This window comes from Piliocolobus tephrosceles, chromosome 16 (genome assembly GCF_002776525.5).
Source record: "Piliocolobus tephrosceles isolate RC106 chromosome 16, ASM277652v3, whole genome shotgun sequence".
NCBI classification, from domain to species: Eukaryota; Metazoa; Chordata; class Mammalia; order Primates; family Cercopithecidae; genus Piliocolobus; species Piliocolobus tephrosceles.
This window is the reverse complement of record NC_045449.1, coordinates 46406153-46424195: the sequence shown is the minus strand read 5'-3', so window position 1 is coordinate 46424195 and position 18043 is coordinate 46406153. Positions and strand designations below refer to the sequence as shown.

The 18043-nt window shown below is 45.9% G+C and overlaps 1 protein-coding gene across 14 annotated transcripts in view; it reads right to left on the bottom strand.

Annotated features, from left to right (window-relative positions):
* The window catches only part of SKAP1 (src kinase associated phosphoprotein 1), a 329329-nt gene that overhangs the window by 9952 nt on the left and 301334 nt on the right, over positions 1 to 18043 (bottom strand). For 9 of the 14 annotated variants that reach the window (XR_002730033.2, XM_023204349.2, XM_023204351.2 and 6 more), the window contains 2 exons: positions 15386 to 15494; positions 11593 to 11965 (listed from right to left, as the gene is read on the bottom strand). Coding sequence is in view for 9 of the 14 variants with exons in the window: in XM_023204349.2 (XP_023060117.1) it covers positions 15393 to 15494 (102 nt within the window). In the remaining 5 variants the exon portion in view is untranslated. Of the gene's footprint in view, positions 1 to 75; positions 208 to 9590; positions 9732 to 11590; positions 11966 to 15385; positions 15495 to 18043 lie in introns of those variants that run through there. The other 5 variants (XR_003310003.2, XR_002730031.2, XR_002730030.2 and 2 more) reach the window with 4 other exon arrangements.

Here is an 18043-nt window from a genome sequence, read left to right as displayed (position 1 = left end):
GAATTTATCAGCATGGAAATAATGGTTTAGAACTGTGCTCTGTAGCCCTCCTGCATTGTGTGTGCAGCTCAACTTCACCACTGGAGGAAGGATTGTCTTCCAAAGAGCTGGGATCCAACTCTTCTCACAGTTCTGGGCATGAACCTTGTTAGGTATAATTTACCTGATGCTGCTTCCATCCTCGCAGCCTGTCTGAGGTGCCAGGTGCTGAAAGAGAAATAAAGTTTGTCAACAGGCAGATGCAAAGCCCTGGCTGGTATTCATCCCTCTTTCCTGCTCGCCTCCCCTGGGTCTCTCCTTTATATAATGCAGCAGAGCAAGGCGAGGATAGAAAACCTACAGAGGCAAATCCAAAATGTCAGAAGAAGTTCATTTAAAAGGGGAAAAAAACTCCACGCGCAACCCTCACAAAAACCCGACAGATGCTAAGCTAATGGCATCCGCTTTGCCGATTGGTGGGGATGGCTCATGAATATTAATGAGCCCAATGCTCCAAATGGTGCAGCTGTGAACCCAGCTGTGCCTGAAGCTCTCTGATCTCGAAACTTCCAGACAGGAGCCGGAGGTGGTCTGTGTCAATTCCCTACTCAGCCAAAAAACAGCAAACTGGGTTGGACTTCTTCTGTTTGCTCCTTTTCTTCCTGGAGTTGGTACTCAGCAGCTAGTTCTGCCAGCAGGCTAGGCTGCTGGGACAGCAGGAGCCATTCAAAGACATGGATGTGATGTTTCTGACTCCCAGCTTTTTTAATGATCCATTAGCAGCGTGCATACAATAGCACCTCAGTTAATCTAAGGCTAGGCACCATCTCCTTTCAGTCTCTCTCTTAGTTGAGTATAGGCCTTAGAAGGAGAAGTCCTGGGAAGGAAAGCACTTTTCTAATAATACAGGCCTAGGGCCATCAGAAAAATAGCACACATGAGTGTTTCTCTCCATCCAGACAGTGCCATAGGCCCCTCTTCTGTTTTGCTTTGTCCCTGCGTGTGCCCAGGTCTAGCCACTGTGGCTGGATGACCTCTATGAAAGATGGAGGATTAGCTGGGGGTAGTGGCTCATTGAACTGTTTGTAGGATAAAAATGTTTAGAATTTAGTTTTGAGTCAAGTTCTGTCCTGATTTAGTCACCTTTCTTCTGTCAGATACCTCCATGGTCCACATCTAGTCATCCATAACCCAAGATGACTGATTCCAAGCTTGTGGGGGTTGTTTGTTTGGTGGGAGGAAATGTGTTTGTGTGTGTGGGGGGGGTTTCTTACCATTAAAACACTAAGTTTTATAAGTATAATTTTATTGGCCCTTTTCAGTGCCTAGCGAGGAAAGTAGGGTAGGTATATGCTCCCTTTTTCATTGAGGAAACCGAGCTCAATTTTTTTTTTTTTTTGAGATGGAGTCTCCCTTTGCCGCCCAGGCTGGAGTGCAGTGGTACAATCTGAGTTCACCACAACCTCCACCTCCCAGGGTCAAGCAGTTCTCCTGCCTCCGCCTCCTAAGTAGCTGGGATTACACGGGCCTGCCACTTCACCCGGTTAATTTTTGTATTTTTATTTTATTGATTTATTATTATTATTTTTTGATATGGAGTCTCGCTCTGTTGCCAGACTAAAGTGCAGTGGCGCCATCTTGGCTCACTGCAACCTCCGCCTCCCGGGTTCAAGCAATTCTCCTGCCTCAGGCTCCCAAGTATCTGGGACTACAGGCGCATGCCACCACGTCCAGCTAATTTTCGTATTTTTAGTAGAGATGGGGTTTCACCATGTTGGCCAGGATGGTCTCGATCTCTTGACCTCATGATCCATCTATGTCATTCTCCCAAAGTGCTGGGATTACAAGTATGAGCCACTACGCTTGGCAATTTTTGTATTTTTAGTAGAGACTGTGTTTCACCATGTTGGCCAGACTGGTCTCAAACTCCTGACCTCAAGTGATCCACCTGCCTCGGCCTCCCAAAGTGCTTGGATTACAGGCGTGAGCCACTGTGCCCATCCAAGTGTGGTTTTTTAAAAAGCATGTTTTTAGATGATGGTGGAGTATGTTCACATGAGAGATACTTTCCAAGCTCTGTGAGACAAGTCCCCTGCCACCCCAAAAAAGAAAAAGTCTACCACTACATTCAAGGAAAAAAAAAAAGCAACCCTGCAGGGCTTTTCAGAATTGTCCTCAGAAATCAGAGCTCTTTCACAGTTCTTAGTTTTCTCATGCTAAGGCCTTAGATCCATATGACCAAGTCCAAGGTACCTCCTATCCTCTCTGTTAGCTTTGCTTGGGAGGTGATCATGACGTTTATTTTCTTTTGAGATGGGAGTCTCGCTCTGTAACCCAGGCTGGAGTGCAGTGGTATGATCTTAGCTCACTGCAACTTCTGTCTCCCAGGTTCAAGTGATTCTCTTTCTTCAACCTCCTGAATAACTGGGATTACAGGCATCTGCCACCATGCCTGGCTAATTTTTGTATTGTTATTAGAGATAGGGTTTCACCGTGTTGGCCAGGCTGGTCTGAAACTCCTGACCTCAAGTAATCCGCTTGCCTCGGCCTCCCAAAGTACTAGGATTACAAGCGTGAATCACCGCGCCCAGCCTGATCATGACTTTTTGACAATCTGATTGGGCATTAAGTTAGTTCCATGTATGTGACTTTGTTTATATGCCTCAGCTCTTGCAGAATATCCTTAACACCCTAGGGGTGGGGTGGACAGTGGTGTGAGAATTGGAAGGATTTGATATGAGGAGGGGTTGGGGATAGAAAGGGGAATAGACCAGCTCCCGGCCTGCCTCACTGAGCTGCAGGAGCATTAAATCAGAGGCTGGAGTGGCATTGTGGATTTACGTACGAGCAGCCAGCTGAGAAGCAGCTAAAGCCAGATAACCATTGCAGCACGGCATACCACTTCCTTAGTGGAGCACTGGGCAGTGATTCTAAGCTGGAGGGGCGGCCCTCTGCCAGCAGGGACTCAGTTCTGTAAAAGGCTCAGAGTCTGGTTTAAAGTACCTTTCTTTAAACTGTCGATGAGTGCCCCCTTTCCTGTTCTTAGCCACTATACTTTTTTTTTTTTTTGAGATGGAGTCTCGTTCTGTTGCCCAGGCTGGAGTGCAGTGGCGTGATCTTGGCTCACTGCAAGCTCCACCTCCCGGGTTCAAGTGATTCTCCTGCCTCAGCCTTCTGAGTAGCTGGGACTACAGGTGTCTGCCACCACGCCTGGCTTATTTTTGTATGTTTTTAGAGATGAAGTTTCACCATGTTGGCCAGGCTGGTCTCAAACTCCTGACCTCGGGTATCTGCCCTCCTTGGCCTCCCAAAGTGCTGGGATTACAGGTGTTGGCCACTGTGTCTGGCCTTATTAGAGATATGACTTCTCAGTGGGGAAAAACACTTCTATTTTAGCCATGACTGGATTTGGAGTTGGAAAGCTGGAGACCTCAAATCTCGATATAATAAACACAGACAACTTATGCTCAAAATGTTAACAAGAACTACACTTCCTAGGAGACAGAGCGCTCCTGACTCAAGCAGAGTGAATAATTTTACTTTTCTCTTGTTCAGGGGAGATCTGGTCTATTTTCACAAGCAAAGGAGTAGGAAAAAAAGCGAAGGGATACTTTCATGGTAGCCAAAGGGGCACAGATAATAAACAGAGGTGATAAAGCTAGGGTGTGAGAATTAGGAGACTACTAGAAGTCTATAAGGTTTTTTTTCCCCTGGAAGGGTAGGAACACAAGATGTTTCTGGAATCTCTGGATTATGGGAAGCCACCAGCCAAAATTTCTTTTCATGCATGGCTGTCAAGTCTCCTTCCCGTCCTTCAGCTAAGCACTTTTTCTTTGATTCCATCAGTTCAGAAAGGGCCAGCCTGTTCGAATCCCGTAAGTGCTCTAGCCCTGTGTGTGTCCCTTTCCCTGGTGGCTGTGTTGGTGTGGGAAGCCCAGCCCACCAGCAGCCTGACCCGGATCCTTCCGGCAGAAGGCCCAGAACAGTGAAAGCCTGAGGCAGTTTGTTGGAGGCAATGCAGCCTGCCTACTATAAGCTGTGAGACTTAGATATATTCTACCAATTAGGGCACATCTGTTCAAAATGCTGAAAGGCGGGCACTGTCTCTTTAAGAGGCATCCCACTCCTCTCCTTGAGTAATGAGGACTGGGAGCACAAGGGAGTCAGATGCTGATTAAACAGTCCTACTGCCGAGCTCTGTTAGAAAATTACTGTAATTATGATCTGGTCCCAGCAGAGGGATGAGTTCCAATCCTGCTAATAACCCTTCCAGGTGCCTCAGATTCAGGGCCCATGGGAGGCAGCGTCGACAGGGCTCTGGCTGGCACCAGGGCCGGTGATGGCCCCTGTGCTGGCAGAGACAACAATGGCACTGGACCTCACTTCCTATTTTGGCCTCCTGAGAAGGCAGTGTGGTTTTTGGTTGCGTTTTTGTTTTATTTATTTTTTGGTTCTGGACAGAGCTCCTGGGAGTCATTTTGTATGAGAAAACTTTCCCATAAATGAACACGAAGGACCAGGAAAATCACAGCCGAGAGATGGTAATCTGGCCTGAATCTCCCCACTTCTGCCTGGGGACCGTAGTCAACACACACAAAGCATGTTGCCTGGCCCCAGCCCCACCAGTGCACTGAGGAGCGAACCAGAACTGAACCCTTTCATCTGCGGCTGCCTTCTGCATGGTGTTTCTTGATTTGAAGTACACAGCATTTGACTTGGTCCTAAGTGAGAGTTTCAGCGCTCCTCTTTTAGATTTCTGTCACAGAAAAGGGAAACATGAGAGAGACTGTAATGCAGCTCTGAACTGGCAAGTATGGTCTTGCTCATTCCAACACATTGTAGTGCAAATATGCAGCAGCGCAGGTGAGCAAATCTTAAAGGTAGAGCAAAGGGTTTTTAAGCCCTGAGGAATTTGTGGCATTTAAATGCTGTATCTTCTCAACCTAGCTGTAATCTCTATCACTATAATCCAGCGGCTCAAGCACAAACTTCTAGAAGGCGGGGCAGTTTCTCTGTGCTTTGTGCTAAGCACACCCCAAATGCCCTGAGACAGCAGTTCTCAACTAGGGGAGATTTTGCCCCCAGGAGATGTTAGGCAGTGCCTAGAAATATTTTTGGTGGTCAGAGCTCAGGGGTAGGGTAGGGGAGGCCACTGGCATTTAGTAGGTAGAGGCCAGGGATGTGGCTGAACATCCTACAATGCTCCCAACAACACAGAATTATCTGGCCTAAAAGACGAATAATGCTGAGGTTGAGAAACCCTGCGCTAACAGAGTGAAGTAGTCGGCTCCAAGTTCTGGTACCGTAAATGTGGAGATGTTGAAGAAATGAACTTAAATCTCCAGATGCTGCATGCTTGTCCAGAGGTGGAATAGTTCATGACACGTCCTTGGGGCTGGTGGTGTGCATATGCCACCTTGGTGACTCACAGCACAGCAATGCGGGCATGTCTGATGGTGTGGAGAAGGGAAATGTCTGTAATCTGTTTCCTGTTCCATGATGGGATGTGGAGGACAAAAGGTGACCAGCTGCTCACCATCAGGCTGCGAGTGTCTACAGTGGAACCAGATGCCCTCTTTGAGGACCAGCACTAGAAGCCTCTTGGAACACTTCTGTCACAGGAGGCAAGGAAGTGGCATACTATTGCCCAGTGCCACAAAAATGCGTCCTTCAGTGGTGCTTTGCCAGTTGGAGGGGTGGTGGACTGTGATGGGACCCCACGAGGGAACTGAATGCACACAGCCACTGACAGCTGGCCAGCCCCACAGGTGGCTCGATGCCAGAGACATCAGGCCCCTCAGAATGCCGGGGCATCAGGAAAAGAAAGCCCAGTTGGCAGAGTCTGCCTACAAACCAGGCCTGCAGGGGAGAGGACTTCATTAGCAGGGACATAGCCAAGCCTCATACCAGGAAAGCCAGGTCATCCTTCTCTACCGTCCACTCCCCAGGTGACTGGACACCTCATTTTGCCTTATTTTTAGCATGACCACACTTCCCAGTTTACACCTGCCGTCTTGGCATCATCATTAAGTTTCCCTTTCACTCTCAAAAATGTCTTCCTTTGGGGAATAAATTATACGATCACTTTGTTAATTGTACCTTAGTTTCCTCTGATGTGGCAGTATTTTGGGGGGCCATTATAAAAGATTTTTGTACAGCATGGGCTAAATCTTAAAATATATCATTAATAGAACCCGAAAGAATGGTCATCAGTTCATACAGAGGAGAAAAACAGCATGTTTTCTGAACAGTTAGTTTTTTATAGGGAAAAAGAGAGACTAATTCAAATCCCTTGAAAAAGAAGAATCTTTTTAGTTATAAATTTCAAAGTCCCTACCCAATCTTGGTAAGTTCTAATGGGAAATGAAATAGCCGGGCAGTAGGGAAGGGAAGAAGCAAGGGACTATGGTAATCCACAAACTAGAAAATGAGCTGGAGTCACTGGGCTGTGTCGCAGAGATAATCCTCTGTGTAGAGGTCTGCTTTTTTTTAAACTCAGCCCTGCAGATTTTGCTGGTCCCTAGGAGTTAACAAATCAACGCCATTCAAGATTTATCCTTCCAGAGCCACTCCTGGTGGGAGACCTGAGGGGAAGCGTTTTTGTTTTTGTTTTGCCAAAGATGAAAGCACCACTGTCCCTGGCATCTGAGAGTTTTGTTCTTAAGATTTAAAAAAACAGGCCGGGCGCGGTGGCTCAAGCCTGTAATCCCAGCACTTTGGGAGGCCGAGATGGGCGGATCACGAGGTCAGGAGATCGAGACCATCCTGGCTAACACGGTGAAACCCCGTCTCTACTAAAAAATACAAAACACTAGCCGGGCGACGTGGCGAGCGCCTGTAGTCCCAGCTACTTGGGAGGCTGAGGCAGGAGAATGGCGTAAACCCAGGAGGCGGAGCTTGCAGTGAGCTGAGATCTGGCCATTGCACTCCAGCCTGGGCAGCAGAGCGAGACTCCATCTCAAAAAAAAAAAAAATAAAAAAGATTAAAAAAAAAAAAAAAAAACCTTTTTTTTTTTCTTCTTGCTTCTCTTCAACTCCATCTTTCCCAGACTGGTTTTTAAAGGCAGGGGTCTTCCTCCCCAACAACGTGCATTATCTTGCGCTTTGCAGTGACAGCACTGCTTTATTGTGATGCCCTGGCATGAAATGTGGATTTTGATGTCTCACTGGAAGTGTCTAACTGCAACAGAACTCGAGTAAGTCAATAAGCAAAGCAGCTGACAGAGAATTTCAAGGGGCTTTCATTTTATTTCTTCTTCCATGGCAGATTTTGTGTGATTTTGAACCAGGGATCACAGGCTTTAAGATCCTCAGTTTCATTATTTGCAAATACTAACTGGTTATAAATAGGGTGGTGCAACTAAGGAAGCTAAGGTTCTTAAAAAGGTTAATGGCAACTTGAGATCAAGGCTAATTCCTTACATATTCTGTTTAGAAAAAAAAAAAAATCTGTCTCAGCTGGGCACAGTGGCTCATGCCTGTAATCCCAGCATTTTGGGAGGCTGAGGCAGGTGGATCACGAGGTTAGGAGTTCAAGAACAGCCTGGCCAAGATGGTGAAACCCTGTCTCTACTAAAAATACAAAAATTAGCTGGATGTAGTGGTGGGCGCCTGTAATCCCAGCTATACGGGAGGCTGAGGCAGAGATCGCATCACTGCACTCCAGCCTGGGTGACAGAGGGGAGACTAGATCTCAAAAAAAAAAAAAATCTGTCAAACAGGAGGGAGAGCACCTTGTCAACCCCACCTTTGACGCTACTCTAGTTGTAAACAAAATCAACCTGGGTTTAGGGAATGAGACTTAATAGGAATTCTCACCTCTTTCCCATTTTTTATTCATCATCAAGAAAAATATAGTTGGCTTTGAATTAAATACAGATTTGTAAAAGATATACCAGGCCACCATATGGAAAAATTTAATATTGAAGTAATTGCAAAACAATGTCTATGCTATTTTGCTATGTGGATGACAGGGAAAACACACTAGAAAAACGTATTTTTATTGAAATGCAGCTGAAATGTTGCTTTCAGAGCATTTAGTATTCTTGGATACCAGCTTGGACAATTCAGGCCAAACTGTATCAGTCCCAGGTTAGATTATCGACTGGGTGTCAGTACCTTCTGTGTCAATGATTACACATTTACTTCTTAAATTTAGGATTTTAGCTTTTAAATTTTCTCTTTACATAAAATCAAGGAAAAAAGCCTTTCATCTCCACCCCTCTCCTATTTCACTTGCCAGAACAATTGGTGGTGATTAAGAAGCCATCCTGCATATAATGTGGTTAGTTAAGTGGTCTAATGCCCCTGTTATCCAGTTAGTGGCAGGCAGTGAGGTGGGGATTTGGTTAGTAGAGTCAAACAGAGGAGCTGTAATCTAATTAGCCTGTTGCCATCTGAGCCATTAGCTAAGATGGGGGCTAATTGGGTGGGGAGCCATTTTGCTGGGTGAGGTTTAGTTTCCAACACTGTAGGAATCTGCTGCTTCCAAAAAGTCTCCTTTAGAACTGTCCCCTAGCAGAGAATGTCCATCAGCCTGTAGATTGTCTTATCAACACATCAAACATGCTTTATCCAGCCCCCCCACCTTTTTTTTTTTTTTTTTTTTCATATAACAATGTCAGAAACAGCCAGAACAGCTACAGACCAGATTTCCAATGAGGTCACTTGTTATATACTTAAGGGCCAATCTAATTTCTTTTTCTGCTGAGTTTCACAGCTAGAAGGGCCAGAGATCTGAGTGTGGTGCCTACCGTGGGGTGTATGGAGGTACCCAAAGACCTTTGCAGTTTGGGAAGTGGTTGTTTCCTCTTGTAAACAGGTATAGAAGGGACATTTTATTTTAAATGCTGGAAGCCAATGGCCATATGATTTAGAGGGCATTGAACTCTGCAGGGAGTGAAGAAGTTACCTTGACCTTTTTCTTTTTTTCTTTTTTCCTGCTCTGTCGCTAGGCTGGAGTACAATGCAGTGATGTGATCTTGGCTCACTGCAACCTCTGCCTCCCAGGTTCAAGCGATTCTCGTGCCTCAGCCTCCTGAGTAGCTGGAATTACAGGCATGTGCCACCATGCCCGGCCAATTTTTATGTTTTTAGTAGAGACAGGGTTTCACCACGTTGGCCAGGATAGTCTTGATCTCTTGACCTCGTGATCCACCCATCTTGGCCTCCCTAAGTGCTGGGATTACAGGCGTGAGCCACTGCACCCAGCTGACCTTTTCCTTTTTCAGCCTCTTATCCTGTTGCAGATCCCTGCCCTTTCTCTTCTGGTATCCCCTTTTCTGATGTCTTTCAGCCACAAGAGTGGTGGCACGATGATATTCTGGCCTCTTAGCCACCCAGCTTTTCAGGTTTGGGTCCCGGGGTCTCCAGGGAAGGATGGGCAGAGGATGGGGGAGTGAGAGGTGGGTGGCAAAGGAGGAGTATAGAAGGGTTTGTGTTTCCTCCCTCTGTTAAACACTTTAGAATGGTGCCCATTGTCCTTACCTGTGGGATGGTATTGGTGCAAAGGCCCCTAAAACCGGAGGCAGTTGGTTTTCTTTGGTTCACCTGCTCATATGCTGCCACCTAGTGGTTCCTCCTCCTTTAGCACTCTGTGTGAAGCGCGGGGGGACGTTAAGGACACTTCTATATTGCCTTTATCTCACTTGGCTTTTTTTTCCTCCTAAACCTAAAATTTCCCCTTTTCATTCCATGCAATTATCCATCATACACAAAATGGTTTTCTTCTTTTTACTCTTGGCTCAGATAACCTGGAAATGAATAGTTAGGTATAAGATCTATTTTTTTTTTTTTTTTGAGAACGTTAGAGCCCACTGACATCCCTGTTTGCTCCCTGGTTTCTCTCTTGTGATGTGAGATGGGCGTCTTACTGCAGTGCTGCAACGTGGTCATTACAGAGGAGAGGCAGGCTACCACCAATCCAGGGCTTCTCTGAACAGGGATTTCTTTTTTCTTTTTTTGGAGATGGAGTCTCACTCTGTCACCCAGGCTGGAGTGCAGTGGCATGATCTTGGCTCACCACAGCCTCCACTTCCCGGGTTCAAGCGATTCTCCTATCTCAGCCTCCTGAGTAGCTGGGATTACAGGTGCATGCCACCATGCCTGGCTAATTTTTGTATTTTTAGTGGAGATGAGGTTTCACCATATTGGCTAGGCTGGTCTCGATCTCCTGACCTTGTGATTTGCCCGCCTCAACCTCCCAAAGTGCTAGGATTACAGGCGTGAGCCCCTGTGCCCGGCCAGTTGCCTGTCTTTCAAAATTTCTCTTGTAGAAAATCAGGCAACAATAGCAGCTACCCTTATTGAGCGTTAGTATGTGCCAGGCATTGTTCCAAGTACCATTACACATGTTAAATCATTTAATCTTCCTAATCACCTAATGATACAGTGAATAGAGTATATCCCTTCTAAGGTGAGGAAACTGAGGCATAAACGGTCAAATAACTTGCTCCAGAGAGCACAGTAGACAGGGCAGGGAACTGAGATTTATTCCCAGGCTGTCTGGTTGCAGATGTTATGCTGTTAATCACTATGTTTTGCTGCCTTTTAACGTGCAGGTAACCTGAGTGCTAGGTACAGACAACAGGAAAGGGGAACAGGGAGCCCTCTTTCCATACTTGAGCCCTCCTCAGAGCATTTCCTCAGCCCCTGCCTGAGAGGTGTTGTAGTGCAGGACACTTGGGTTGTTAACTAACCCGAGGCCTGAAGAGGAACTCTTCAGTGTGCTGACTCCAAGGCCTTGCTTCTGGTTCTGTCTCGTTTTGGAGATTCAGCACATAGGAAAAAAACCACGTAGCTGGGTGGGAGTGGTGGCTCATGCCTGTAATCCCAGCACTTTCAGAGGCTGAGGTGTGTGGATCACTTGAGCTCAGGAGTTTGAGACCAGCCGGGCCAACATGGTGAAACCCCGACTCTATAAAAATACAAAAATTGGTCGGGCGCGGTGGCTCACGCCTGTAATCCCAGCACTTTGGGAGGCCAAGGCGGGTGGATCACTTGAGGTCAGGAGTTCAAGACCAGCCTGACCAACGTGGTGAAACCCCGTCTCTACTAAAAATACAAAAATTAGCCGGGTGTGATGGTGCACCCCTGTAATCCAAGCTACTCGGGAAGCCGAGGCAGGAGAATCACTTGAATCGGGGAGCGGGAGGTTGCAGTGAGCCAAGATTGTGCCACTGCACTCCAGCCTGGATGACGGAGTTGAGAATCCATCTCAAAAACAAACAAAAAACAAAAATGAGCTGGGTGTAGTGGTGGGCGCCTATAATCCCAGCTACTCGGGAATCTGAAGCAGGAGAATTGTTTGAACTCAGGAGGTGGAGGTTGCAGTGAGCCAAGATCATGCCACTGTACTCCAGCCTGGACAACAGAGCAAGACTCTGTCTCAAAAAAAAAAAAAAAAAAAAAAGAAAGAAAAGAAAAAGACAAAAAATAAACAACAGACATGGATTCCAGAGAAGATTCTACTCTGAAAGACAATTCTAAGTCTCCTTTTTTCTCTGGGCTTTCGTTTTCTCTCATGCTCTCCCCACTTTGTTGGGAGTTGGTGAAAATGCCCAGAGCTGACATATTGATACCATTTTACAAAAAGGAGCTCAACGTCATCACACATGGCAAGGAAACACATCTCAGGTTTATTTGTCCTTTTCAAACCAGCCAGAACAACCAGCAATGTCCTCCTCCCAAGATTTCCTTCTCTCTCACATTCTTTGTGAAAAGCTTGTGGAAAAGGCAGATGTGAATGTGTGGACACATTTAGAGATGGGGATGAGCTATGACTAGGCTGGTTTAGTAACAGGTTTGATGAATGTACCTCTTCCCACTTGTCTTTCTGGTAGCTTACAGTCACTCTGAGGTGTCAGAGACTTCGGTCTCTTCAGCAAAGGGAGGAGTCCAAGGCGTTGGTGGGGTGGCAGAAATAGGGAGTGGGAACTTTTGATGATCAGTTTCCTCATAAAGGCAGTAGAGGGGAAGAATATATTTCCTAAAGGAGAAAAAATACATAAATTTGCTTTTGTGATTCAAAATATAGACGTATTAAAGGGCACAGAGTATAATGTTTTCCCCACTACCCTGTCTCACAGTTTCTCTGTCCTTGGAGGCAACCATGTTATCATTTTGTGTCTCCTTCCAGAAATATCCCATACAAATATAAACAAATAGGTATATATAATCTCCAGTCCCTTTTTATACAAATGGGGCAAATTTGGCTCCCATTCTTTGCTGCTTTATTTTTTTAAACTTACCAACATATCTCAGAATGTATTCCATACAGTTTCCCTTTCTTTTTTACTGTTGCGTAATATTCAGTTCTATGAATGTACTATAGTTATTTGACTAGTTGTCTATTAAACATTTAGGTCATTTCCAAGTGTTTGCTATTACAATGAACCTTATATCCCTATCATTTTGCATGTGTGCAAGTATAGCTGTAGGATAATTTCTTTTTTTTCTTTGTTTACCCAAACCAAAAATGGCCAATAGGATAACATCGTTTTTTTGTTTGTTTGTTTTTTGTGTTTTTTTGGAGACAGAATCTTGCTCTGTTGCCCAGGCTGGAGTGCAGTGGCATGATCTCGGCTCACTGCAACCTCCGCCTCCTGAGTTCAAGCAATTCTCCTGCCTCAGCCTCCTGAGTGGCTAAGATTATGGCGCCCGCCACCCAGCCTGGCTAATTTTTGTATTTCTAGTAGAGACGAGGTTTCACCATGTTAGGCTGGTCTCGAACTCCTGACCTCATGATCCGCTCCCCTTGACCTCCCAAAGTGCCAGGATTACAGGCGTGAGCCACTGCACCTGGCCGGATAAATTCTTAGATTTGTTGGGCCAAAGACAATGAAGAGAGAAACAAATAAATGACAGAGTGAAAAAAGGTGAATTTGTTTTTTATTTTTATTTATTTTTTTTGAGATGGAGTCTCTCTGTCACCCAGGCTAGAGTACAATGGCGCGATCTTGGCTCACTGCAACCTCCGCTTCCCAGGTTCAAGTGATTCTCCTGCCTCAGCTTCCTAAGTACTGGGATTACAGGTGCCTGCCACCATGTGTGACTAATTTTTGTATTTTTAGTAGAGATGGGGTTTCACCATGTTGGTGAGGCTGGTCTCAAACTCCTGACCTCAAGTGATTCACCTGCCTCGGCCTTGAAAGTGCTGGGATTACAGGCATAAGCCACCGTGCCCGGCCGGCTGGATTTGTTTAGATTTGACAGAAAAATTCCAACTCTCTACACTTGTGGCCATGAAACAGAGTCTTCATCAGGAAAATCATAAAATCAAACCTTGAGTGACAGGCCTGAGCTGTTGTTGTATGGTTGTACAAGGGCATTGGAGAATAAGATCTATCCTTTATGTATTTTCCTAAATGAATTCACTCAGCTGCTGCTGCACACTAGAGTGGGCTCTGGTCTGGACTCCAAGGACTGTATCACTGTCACACCGATGCCATTCTTTACCCCCAGCAATGAAGACTGCTCCTATTTCAGGCCAGAAGATGGAGCTAGTGACAACATGCTGGTCTTGGGGGCCCTCCATCAGCATCTTAATTCTAACCAAAACCCATTCTGCACCAAAGTGGCTCCCACTATTACTCCACCCAAACCAAGCACTCACCCCCACTATTTTGAAACACAATGTGATTCTTGCTAATAAAACACAAACCTATTCTTTTTCTTTTTTTGAGACAAGGTCTTGCTCTTTCACCCAGGCTGGAGTGCAGTGGTGCAGTCATGGCTAACTGTAACCTCAAACCTCCTGGGCTCAAGCATTCCTCCCACCTTAGCCTCCCAAGTAGCTGGGCCTACAGACGTGCACCAGCACACTTGGCTAATTTTTTAAAAAATTTTTTGTAGAAATGGGGTTTCACTATGTTGCCCAGGCTGGTCTCAAACTCCTGATCTCAAGTGATCCTCCTGCCTTGACCTCCCAAAATGTTGGGATTACAGGTGTGAGCCACTGGCCTGGCCCTGAAAACCACATTCTCTATTACTTAAAAATTAATTTGATTACGTCCGTAGGAATCCTCGTATTGGATTCCTAATCTTGGTCAGTCATATTGCAATATGTGGGCATTTTGGGGAAATGGTGCCCTGGGTTTGAGAGCTGGGGATAAACCTAGATCCATCCCTGTGGCAAAAATTCCCAGCTTTATCCCAATATCCATTCTTCCCTTTGTATTTAATCATGAATCTCCCAATTCTAAGCTAGACACAGGGCTATAAGCTTTCTTTACAGCTTGCTGTGTCCATATATTCCAACTTCTGGCCCATGGAATGTGAAAAGAAGTGTGTGCACAACATCTGTGAAGTGCCGTTAAAGGAAGACAGTATGCTTTTCTCTCTCTCTTTTTTTTTTCTTTCTCAAGATGGAGTCTTGCTCTGTCACCCAGGCTGGAGTGCAATGGCCTAATCTCGGTTCACTGCAACCTCTGCCTCCTGGGTTCAAGTGATTCTCCTGCCTCAGCCTCCTGAGTAGCTGGGAATACGGGCGCGTGCCACTACGCCCGGCTAATTTTTTGTTTTTAATAGAGACAGGGTTTCACCATGTTGGCCAGGCTGGTCTTGGACTTCTGACCTCGTGATCCGCCCGCCTTGGCCTCCCAAAGTGCTGGGATTACAGGCGTGAGCCCCCATGCCTGGCCTGACCTTCTCTTATCTTTCCTGATGTGCTGTGTAGGATGCAGACAGGATGGCTGGAACTGGAGCATCTGTCTTGACCATGAGGTAACCTTGGGAATGTTGGGCACCCAGAGAAGAACAAAAAGAAAATGTACCTGGGACTGGATACCTTGGACCACTTACCTCTAGATTTTTACAGAAGAGAAAAATACATTTCTGTATTAATTTTTTTGTTTGTTTGTTTGTTTTGAGATGGAGTCTCACTTTGTTGCCCAGGCTGGAGTCCAGTGGTGTGATCTCAGGTCACTGCAACCTCCGCTTCCCGGGTTCAAGCGATTCTCCTGCCTTAGCCTCCCCAGTAGCTGGGATTACAGGTGCCCGCCACCCCACTTGACTAATTTTTTTTGTATATTTAGTAGAGATGGGGTTTCACTATGTTGGTAAAGCTGGTCTTGAACTCCTGACCTCAGGTGATCTGCCCACCTCGGCCTCCCAAAGTGCTGGGATTACAGGTGTGAGCCACCGTGCTTGGCTTTCCATATTAAGTCACTTTTAGTTTAGATTTTAAGTTACTATTAGTTGAACCTTATCCTAAGTGACACTGTCCACAAATTTAAGAAAAAAACAATTCCAGAGGCATTTTCTTTCCATCAGTGGTAAATCACAAGCATTAGTATGAGAAATGAAGAAAAGCTACTTCACTGGCAACTCTCATCTTTCAGAGAAACAACGTAGTGGCCAACAAGTTCCACTCAACTAGTAGGCAGTTCATTGGCAATGGTTCTGATACCTGGGTTTCATCTTTCTTCCACTTCAAAGGCAGTGGTGAGATACTCCTTCGGAACAATCCCAATGAGGCTGTTCAGTTCTCCCACCCACCAGCCATACATGTTATACTCCTGAAAAGTGAAAAGAGGACGCGTCAGTTAGAATTTGTTCATGCTTCTGCTCATTTATTCTAGTGATTGCATGGGAGATTCTGTTTGGTGGTTTCATTGTTGCCATTATCACTGTGAACTGTTAACTTCCCTGATGGGATTATTAAATTAAAAAAAGTCATCTAGAGGAAGAGAGCAAGCGCTTTCATTTTGCCATCTTCCTGTCTACATTGTAAAGTTAGCACATTTGATGCCCTTGCTGAACCTAAAGAGCATTTTTTTTTAAACCAAGCTGAATGGTATAGCTTCTTAGAGTTGGGCACACATTAAATTGTCAGAACGCTAAACATATTCAAGGGGTCAAGTCATAGTTCAAATCAATAATATTTATCAAGCATCTTCTATGTGCAAAGTGCTGTTTGAGTTCCCATGAGGTATATAATGATGAATCAGAAGATTGCTTGCTCCTTGGGAGCTTACAGCAGAGTAATGGGCTTTGGAGTCAGACAGACTGAGATCTAATCCTCGCTTGGTCATTTAGTAGTCACATGACCTTAGGTTCTCCTAGCTTTAGCTTCTTTGTCTGTGAGAGTAGGGATAATATCTCCCTTCTATCTTGTGGGGATGTAAATTGCATCACTGAAGTAAAAACAACTGAAAGTGTTTGATACATAGTAGGTGCCCTAAACATTAGATTTTTTCCCTCACACAGGTGAGAGGTGACAGGCACATTAATAATGACAGGCTAGTCACAGAGAGGAGCAAACAAGAAAGAGGATGAGAAGGTTTAAAAGAGAGTTTAAGGAGTTGTCACAGGGTGAGGATGCAGCTCCTCGAATACAGAAAAGCTTCTCAAAAGCACAACAGATGTTGAAGAGTAAAGGGCTATTTCTTTTTTTTTTTTTTTTGAGACGGACTCTCACACTGTTGCCCAGGCTGGAGTGCAGTGGCAAGATCTCAGCTCACTGCAACCTCCGGCTCCCAGGTTCAAGCAATTCTCCTGTCTCAACCTCCTGAGTAGCTGGGATTACAGGTGCATGCCACCACACCCGGCTAATTTTTTTTTTTTTTAGACAGAGTCTTGCTCTGTCTGCCAGGCTGGAGTGCAGTGACGCAATCTTGGTTCACTGCAACCTCCACCTCCCAGGTTCAAGCGATTCTCCTGCCTCAGCCTCCCGCGTAGCTGGGATTACAGGCATGCGCCACCACGACTGGCTAATTTTTGTGTTTTTAGTAGAGATGGGGTTTTACCATGTTGGCCAGGATGGTCTTGAACTCCTGACCCCAGATGATCCACCTGCCTTGGCCTCCCAAAGTGTTGGCACTATAGGCATGAGCCACCGTGCCTGGCCACAACTGGCTAATTTTTTATATTTTTGGTATAGATGGGGTTTCATCATATTGGCCAGGCTGGTCTCAAACCCCTGACCTCAAGTGATCCACCAGCCTCAGCCTTGCTAAGAGCTGGGATTACAGGCATGAGTCACTGTGCCCACTCTGAGTATGGGGCTATTTCTGATAGCACCAGAAAATGTTGTCTTTCTTTTGAAAGAAGTAAAATTAGAATGAATTTGTTGTTGTTGTTGTTGTTGAGACAGAGTCTCACTCTGTCGCCCAGGCTGGAATGCAGTGGCACGATCTTGGCTCACTGCAACCTCCACCTCTTGGGTTCAAGTGATTTTCCTGCCTCAGCCTCCCAAGTAGCTGGGACTACAGGTGTATGCCACCATGCCCGGCTAATTTTTGTATTTTTAGTAACGACGGGGTTTCACCATGTTGCCCAGGCTGGTCTCAAATTCCTGACCTCGGCCGGGCGCGGTGGCTCAAGCCTGTAATCCCAGCACTTTGGGAGGCCGAGACGGGCGGATCACGAGGTCAGGAGATCGAGACTATCCTGGCTAACACTGTGAAACCCCGTCTCTACAAAAAAATACAAAAAACTAGCCGGGCGAGGTGGCGGGCGCCTGTAGTCCCAGCTACTCCGGTTGCTGAGGCAGGAGAATGGCGAAAATCCGGGAGGCGGAGCTTGCAGTGAGCTGAGATCTGGCCACTGCACTCCAGCCCGGGCGACAGAGCAAGACTCCGTCTCAAAAACAAAAAAAAAAAAAAAAAAATTCCTGACCTCCTGATCCCTGCTCGCCTCAGCCTCTCAAAGTGCTGGGATTACAGGTGTGAGCCACTGCACCTGGCCAAAATGAATTTTTTTTCTTTTGAGATGGAGTCTCGCTCTGTCACCCAGGCTGTAGTGCAGTGGTGAGATCTCAGCTCACTGCAACCTTCACCTCCTGGGTTCAAGTGATTCTTTTGCTTCAGCCTCCTGAGTAGCTGGGACTACAGGCATGCGCCACCACACCCAGCTAATTTTTGTATTTTTTTTTTTTTTTTTTGAGATGGAGTCTCACTCTGTCTCCCAGGCTGGAGTGCAGTGGCCAGATCTCAGCTCACTGCAAGCTCCGCCTCCCGGGTTTACGCCATTCTCCTGCCTCAGCCTCCTGAGTAGCTGGGACTACAGGTGCCCGCCACCACGCCCGGCTAGATTTTTGTATTTTTTTTTTTTTTTTTTTTTTTTG